This window comes from Syzygium oleosum, unplaced genomic scaffold (assembly GCF_021117445.2).
Source record: "Syzygium oleosum isolate NSW1041296 unplaced genomic scaffold, Sole_v2.1 Sole_v2.13, whole genome shotgun sequence".
NCBI lineage: Eukaryota > Viridiplantae > Streptophyta > Magnoliopsida > Myrtales > Myrtaceae > Syzygium > Syzygium oleosum.
In genome coordinates, this window is record NW_026607497.1 from 5,705,516 (window position 1) to 5,713,608 (window position 8,093).

The 8,093-nt window shown below is 44.4% G+C and overlaps 1 protein-coding gene across 2 annotated transcripts; it reads left to right on the top strand.

Moving 5' to 3' along the window:
- Positions 1–1,724: 1,724 nt before the first annotated feature.
- LOC115675067 (ABC transporter B family member 13-like) lies at positions 1,725–7,829 on the top strand. Of its 2 annotated transcripts, none has more exons than XM_030597673.2 (10): positions 1,725–2,369; positions 2,788–2,842; positions 2,942–3,117; positions 3,210–3,410; positions 3,597–3,856; positions 3,956–4,269; positions 4,383–4,606; positions 4,924–5,686; positions 5,863–6,104; positions 6,333–7,829. In XM_030597673.2, exons 1-10 carry the CDS (start codon positions 2,061–2,063, stop codon positions 7,557–7,559), a joined length of 3,771 nt encoding a protein of 1,256 aa, XP_030453533.1. In that variant the 5' UTR covers positions 1,725–2,060; the 3' UTR covers positions 7,560–7,829. The 2 variants fall into 2 exon arrangements, with proteins under 2 accessions (XP_030453533.1, XP_030453534.1); XM_030597674.2 differs by having other exon boundaries at positions 2,284–2,369; positions 2,935–3,117.
- Positions 7,830–8,093: the final 264 nt, after the last annotated feature.

An 8,093-nucleotide genomic window follows, 5' to 3' on the forward strand; every position in this document is an offset into this window, starting at 1 on the left:
GGTAATTTCCCCATTAATCAAGCCACCTCCCTTTATGTTCTCACTTCGGACTGCTCTGGTAACATTCGATAGGGACAAGGGATCGGGCGAGGCCACCTTTCGACGTTTGGTCCGACGTCTCCCAACTTTTCCGTCCCTACTTGCTAAGAATGCTCGTCCTGTTACTCGCGCATCACTTGACAAATTGACATGACATCGCCGTCCATCGGAATATAGTCGTTTTAATTATTGAGTTGTCACATTGGAATATGGGAAAAAGGCGAGCCTGCGAAGTTCAATATCTTAGTTACTTATGTTTCTACAAATAAACTCTGAGCAAATACCAAGTTAATGCCCACATTATGGAGCGTATAGACGTGGGGACCCAAAGCAGCTAACTCGGTGGATGAGAATCATCAATGAATTCCTCGAACACTTCGCTATCGTACAACTCACAATGATGCATCGGTAATTAATGACGCTAGCCAACTTGACAATGTTGGACGGATGAGAGTTTCTGAGCCTCTAATCTATGCACGGAAATTGTTGGTTGGGTTTGGTTCTACTTGTGTCCACCACCATTGCCCATGCATCGGTTTCCTGTGCTATATGAAGTATGGTTGATACACATTGATGGTCCGCTTCCTTAATGGATAAGGATTTTGGGACATCGTGTTCCATATTTGTACCGTCTGTTTTGCATGATGTCATGTGAACGTCCTCTTTTTTGAAGAGCGGAACACGAAAATTTAGTATCGCTTCGTTTTATCGAAACATAAGTACTCTCAATTGGTGTGGAGATAGCGAGTCAGCACGCCACGAGATGTATATAATTGCAAGCCCCGTCTCATTTCAAACCTCCTCTTCCTCTAAATTGGAGGATTCGAAGCCAGTATTGTCCAACAGACTCGTTCTATCCAAAATCGAGTCAATCGCATAATTTAGAGATAACAGAGTTATTATTACATGTTCAGGGTACTTTGCTCTTATTGCATCTCAATTAAGACATATACACTAAGTAGAAAGGATTTGTTGCTTTATGATCCGGTGACTCATACGACCCTCATGCAATACGTTCAGACAAACCTAATAAAGTCGAAAGTAACGAGGTACACAGACGGGGGTTTCATCAAATGATAAGGATCTATAATTCACCACGGGTAAACTTCAGCCGAGTCAATTGTTTGCAAACTAACCACTGAACTTTGATTTCAATCACCCAACGCTCCGAACTTTCGCTTATTATGAAATTATACAACTATAAAGATCCCAAATTGAGCCATGAATTGGTGATTCTGGTGAAGTTTATGGATATATGACACGTGCGGCTCTTAATTCTTGGATCATTGGTAGTTAAGGTGAATCCTCACCAAAGAGCACGAGCCGAAGCTCCGACTAGGGCCTTCCTGCCTGTCCAGATGTATACACCTGACGGAGGGAATACCCTCTGTGTGTTTAACGTCTAAGAGATGCCGAGATTTGCATGGTGCCTTAGATGAAGCTGTCTAAGCTCTTGCTTAGGAGAGGAAAGTTTATGGATATATATATTTCCATGACACGTGTGGCCCTTAATGCCCATAACATCATAGCCAATGGTTTCGATCGGGCACATGTCGCCTGTAAAAAAGAGGAGAGACCTAATAAATTTCGAGGGAACTCCATGACTGAAAAAGCTCTCTGCAAGAAGCGGCAAAACCGAAACAGTTGGATTCAACATGTTCCCCCCCCCAGAGAAAAGGAGAGAAGAACGAACGAGTCTTCGTCATGCGCAGGACGCTGTCTCGTCAAACCAATCGCTCTTCGTCTTCTACGTTTCACTCCATCTCTGTCTCTCTCTCTGTCTCTCTCTCTGTCGACGCGGTGTGGGCTAGTAATGAAGTCGAGTTGTTGGTTGGCCAACTATTTCCTCCCTGCATTTATTGGCGGGAAAGCTGACCTGTGTGACCTGTGACCTTCCCCCTCTTCCTCCCTCCTCGGACGAGCAGTCCATGGTGGTGCCCGCTCTCTCATGCTCTGTTCCCGTTTTCTGAAGCTCTGCATTTCAAATTCTTGGTGCCCGTTGTTGTCGTCGTTGAGCGATCATGGAGGCGCTTGAGCTTGAGCGCGAGCTTGCTCGTGTCATTGGTCGTGATGGTCGGGCTCTGGCGCCGCCGCCGGAGACGGAAAAGCAGTCGGAGCCCGCGAAGGATAAGGAGAAGCAGAGCGTTTCCTTCTTCGGCTTGTTTGTGGCTGCTGACAGGATTGATTACGTTTTGATGTTCGTCGGAAGCGCCGGCGCGTGCGTCCATGGCGCCGCGCTCCCCATGTTCTTCGTTCTGTTCGGCCGGCTGATTGATTCTCTTGGAAAGTTGTCTTCCGATCCCCACGGATTGTCTTCCCGTGTTTCTGAGGTAATGCATGGCCGTTTGGCTTCATTCTCTCGGGAGTACAGAGCAGTGCGATCAGCCATGCTTTCGAATAGATTTATGAGAGAAGACAGTAACTGGTTTTCATTGCTCCAATGAACGGATTGTCGTGTATCGTTAGTGGTGCTTGTTTGGCTCATGTTTGATCGTAACATTGTCGCTACCTAAGCTAGCAAATCACGACATCATCGGTGATCGATCAATCGGCATACTCATGTACAAGTGAAAAAGTCACTTTTCCGGGACTATGGGTCTCGGATATCAGTGATGTGAGTTACTTTTTTTTGAGTGACTGTCACTGACAATTGAATCACAGTAGAATGACAGTAAGCAATTGCAGTTGACAATTCGGACTTAATGTTTCTATAGCTAGTATGCATCTGACATTCTAATATTTTTGCAGTATGCTCTGTACCTCGTGTATCTAGGACTCATCGTGTTTGCATCGGCGTGGATAGGTATGCATCAAGCTCGTTATGGATGAATTTTGTTCAACTGTACAAATTTAAAAAATCCATCCCTATCTGAGCTTAATTCCTGGTCATATAAGTTTTTAGGTGTTGCATTCTGGATGCAAACTGGGGAGAGGCAAACGGCCCGTTTGCGACTTAAGTATCTCGAGGCAGTTCTTAGAAAGGACATCAATTTTTTTGATATGGAAGCTAAGGATAGTAATATTCTTTACCACATTTCCAGCGATGCAATACTAGTACAAGATGCAATAGGCGACAAGGTATACGGCGAAAGAAATCTGCATGCATTTGTATTCTCAATCCCTGTTGTGATAAGGGTACTTCTACAACTTATTCCTTTTATGCACTGCAGACAGGCCATACCTTGCGCTACCTTTCGCAATTCGTTGTAGGATTTGCTGTTGGATTTACGTCGGTGTGGCAGCTCACGCTTCTGACCTTGGCTGTTGTTCCGTTGATAGCGATTGCGGGAGGAGCTTATACTGTTACCATGTCTACTCTATCAGGGAAAGGTGAAGCTGCCTATGCTGAAGCAGGGAAGGTTGCGGAAGAGGTAGACACTAGCTTTCCCAATGAATGTGTTTCTCTTAGTAAGCATTGTCTTCCTATTTCAGACACTTCACTCAACCTCTCCTCCCAAAACCCAAATTATGTTTTGCTTTGCTGCTTACTTCACCCCACAAGTTGATTATAGTCACTGAAGTAGCAATTATATTCTAATCCTTTTTGCATGGATCAGGTTATCTCGCAGATTCGAACGGTATACTCTTTTGTAGGGGAGGACAAAGCAGTGGAAGCATATTCTAAATCGCTTAAAGTTGCACTAAAACTGGGGAAGAAGAGCGGTTTCGCCAAAGGAGTGGGTGTCGGCTTTACATATGCTCTCTTATTTTGTGCTTGGGCATTGCTTCTGTGGTATGCCAGCATTCTCGTCAGGCACCACCATACAAACGGAGGGAAAGCATTCACGACCATCATAAACGTTATCTTCAGTGGTTTGTAAGTCTAGCACGCCGCTGGTAACATCCAGCCTTTTGTTTTCTCTGGACGCTTTTCATTGTTTCTTCTGATAAGATCTAAGTACTTTCATGTTTGCAGTGCGCTGGGTCAAGCTGCCCCAAACCTTGCTGCCATTGCAAAAGGGCAAGCAGCTGCCGCCAATATCATTAGCATGATACGAACAGATAATAAGCCGTCTAAGGGATCCGATGGAGGAAAAAAATTTTCAGCAATAGCTGGAGAAATTGAATTTCGTGAGGTCTGCTTTGCTTATCCGTCCCGTCCCAACATGGTATTTGAGAATTTGAGCTTCACCATTGGCGCTGGTAAGAGCATAGCGATTGTTGGTCCGAGCGGTTCTGGAAAGAGTACTATAATCTCCATGGTACAACGGTTCTATGATCCAACTTCAGGTATCTATTATCATGCAATGAGTTTGAACCCAAATTTTACAGTGATCGCCAAATGGTCAAAACTCTATCGCTGACAGCTAATAAAATCAATCTGTGGGTTATGATACTTGTAGGCCAGATTCTGCTCGACGGACATGATCTCAAGACTCTTCAATTAAAATGGCTGAGAGAGCAAATGGGATTGGTTAGCCAAGAGCCAGCACTATTTGCCACTACTATAGTGGCTAACATTCTATTTGGCAAAGCAGATGCCGGAACGGATCAAGTCGTAGAAGCTGCTAAAGCTTCGAATGCACATTCCTTCATCCAAAAGCTTCCTGATTGTTATTACACTCAGGTGCGTTCTTCTGATTATCAGGGCTCGTCTCTCTAGAAGGACTGCTGACTTAAGGTTTCGACATTACAAGGAAAAGGCACAAGAGAAACCTTATTCTCATAAATGGAGTTTCCCTTCAGTAATCAAATGCAGTCACTGAAGTATGTGCACACGAAAGTTTCTTACCTATACTTTTCCCATTTGCCTGGCTTACATAGAATATGGGAGTAAAATTCACCTAATGAGTCCGCGGCCTGGGATAGTACCCTTTTTTCTGTCTGAACTGTCGCATAATAATTTTTTTGAAAGAATGATACTTGACAATAAATATAATTCAGGTGGGAGAGGGAGGAACCCAACTTTCTGGAGGACAGAAACAGAGGATTGCCATTGCAAGAGCTGTGCTACGGAACCCAAAGATACTACTTTTGGATGAGGCAACCAGTGCACTCGACGCAGAATCGGAACTTGTTGTCCAACAAGCACTTGATAGAATAATGACAAATAGGACGACGATAATCATCGCACACCGTTTATCCACAGTCCGAGATGTTGATTGTATTGTTGTCCTGAAAAGCGGCAAGGTAGTTGAAAGTGGAAACCATTTAGAGTTGTTATCTAAGGGAGGTGAGTACGCGACCCTTGTGAGCCTACAGTTAACCGAAAACGACACTCAATCGAGCTCAATATGTCACTCGGGTTCTTCTGCAAATTCAAGCCTCCGAGGAAGTTTTAACAGTGAGCACACTAGAAAACCACAGAGAAGTAACCAAGACATCCCCCCAAGGGACACTGCTCCCTCTGCATCAATCTGGGAGCTGTTAAAACTGAATGCCCCTGAATGGCCTTTTGCATTGCTTGGGTCAGTTGGTGCAGTCCTGGCAGGCATGGAAGCTCCTCTATTTGCACTTGGGATCACCCACGTCTTGTCTGCGTTTTATTCACCTGATGCTCATCAAGCTAAGCACGAGGTCGATCGGCTAGTACTCTTATTTGTTGGAGTAGCTGTTATTACCATCCCGATTTACTTGATACAGCATTTCTTCTACACGCTGATGGGGGAACGCCTCATAACCCGTGTTCGCTCATTAATGTTCTCAGGTTCTTTTTCTTCAGCTAACAATTTGATTACTAGAGTAATTTGAAAATTTTACTTACAGATCCAGATCATGAAATCAACACAAAAATGAATTTCACTAGGCTTCCATAAAAATTTCCATTCTTGAGATTAATTCAATTAGAGACTATCTTGGAATAATGTGTCGGTTTTAATGCAGCTATCCTCACCAACGAGATTGGGTGGTTTGATTTAGAGGAGAATAGCACTGGTTCCCTAACATCAATTCTAGCAGCAGATGCAACATTGGTGCGGAGTGCTCTAGCTGACCGTCTATCGACCATTACACAGAATTTAGCACTCACAGTGACAGCATTTGTCATTGCCTTCAAATTAAGCTGGCGGATAGCAGCTGTTGTCATTGCTTCATTCCCTCTCCTTGTTGGAGCATCAATAACTGAGGTAAATATCTGAAACCATCCTAGACAATGATAAAGGATGCTTGCGTGAATCTGTTGTCTACCAAATTGGCTAAACGAACTTGTTGATCAAATTCAGCTCATCTCTGGCATTCCGCCAGTTGATGTTTTTGCTTTCAAGACTGTTGAGTGCTCAAATGTGCAACCAGACTTTTCTCTATCTCAAAAATAACATCTATGTGTGTCCTCACATCCCGAAAAAACAATGCAGCAATTATTTCTCAAGGGATTTGGAGGAGACTACAGCAGTGCCTATTCTCGGGCCACTTCATTGGCACGCGAAGCAATTGCAAACATTCGTGTGGTTGCTGCATTCGGTGCTGAAGACCGGATCTCAAATCAGTTTGCCTCTGAATTAGCCCAACCAAACAAGCAAGCGCTTATACGAGGGCACATATCAGGCTTTGGCTATGGCATATCACAGTTCTTTGCATTCTGTTCCTACTCACTAGGCCTTTGGTATGCTTCCGTTCTAATCAAGCGCAGGGAGTCAAACTTTGGAGACATTATCAAGTCCTTCGTGGTTTTGATAGTTACTGCATTAGCCATTGCAGAGACCCTTGCTCTCACACCAGACATTGTGAAGGGCACACAAGCACTAGGGTCTGTTTTCCGTATCCTCAAGAGGAGGACGGCTATAAATCCTCACAACCGCCTGTCGAAAATGGTGCTCAAGGTCAGAGGACATATAGAATTTAGGAGCGTCAGTTTTAGGTATCCGACCAGGCCGGATATCCGCATCTTTGAAGATTTGAATCTGAAAGTTCCGGCCGGAAGGAGTCTTGCAGTGGTAGGACAAAGTGGGTCGGGAAAGAGTACCGTGATCTCCCTAGTGATGAGATTTTACGACCCCATCTCTGGATCAGTTCTTATAGATGGCTGTAATATAAAATACTTGAACTTGAGAATGCTAAGGTTAAGAATAGGTTTGGTCCAGCAGGAACCAGCGTTATTTGCCACGACGATATACGAGAACATAAAGTATGGAAATTCAGAAGCTTCGATAATAGAGGTGATGGAGGCGGCCAAAGCGGCGAATGCCCACGAGTTTATCAGCACAATGCCGGAAGGGTACCAAACACATGTTGGGGATAGGGGAGTGCAATTGTCGGGAGGACAGAAACAGAGGGTGGCTATAGCAAGAGCAATCCTGAAGGACCCTTCGATCCTCCTCCTGGACGAAGCGACCAGTGCTTTGGACGCATCGTCGGAGAAGTTGGTCCAGGATGCTCTTGACAAGCTCATGGAAGGCCTGACGACGATCTTAGTGGCGCACAGGCTGACGACCATCCGGGATGCTGATAGAATCGCCGTGCTGCAAAACGGCAGGGTAGCAGAAATAGGCCGCCATGACCAGCTCATTGCAAAACCCGGTGGACTCTATAGGAATTTGGTTAGCCTTCAACAGGAGGAGAAGAACCTGGAAGCAATTTCATAGCCAGCATGTGGGGAGGCAACGATTATCTGAGTTGTTGAAGCCTAGCAGATAGGATTGCTGCCACAATCTACTGGCGAAGCTGGAATACATCTCTCGTTAAGAATTGTTCATAGTCTTTGAGTTGCAGATCCTGAGTAATTTGTCTTAGACAAAAGAAGATGCATACACAGGTAAAAAAATCCTGATTAGTTTATAGCTTTCTCGGCAGTGTAATTGGTGAAATTACTTTCTTGATTTGCTCAATAAAACTCAAGCGGTTTACACGTCTTATATCATAGCCAATACTACCGACACCGCATATTCTCAGTCAAAGATCTCGTCAGTTCAGTTGTTCCCAGACATTCGTCCATAGGGCCGTGGTTCATACACCTCTTTACTGATTACTCATCACTTTACTTATATCTGTTATGTTGGTGTCAACTTGAATTTTTCTAGAAGGAATAACACGCGAAAATTGTAACAAAATAAACACCCACACCAATCAATTTATCCGTTAGAGCTCGCGGAAATTTATTTGAAGTAGGGCCAAACCCC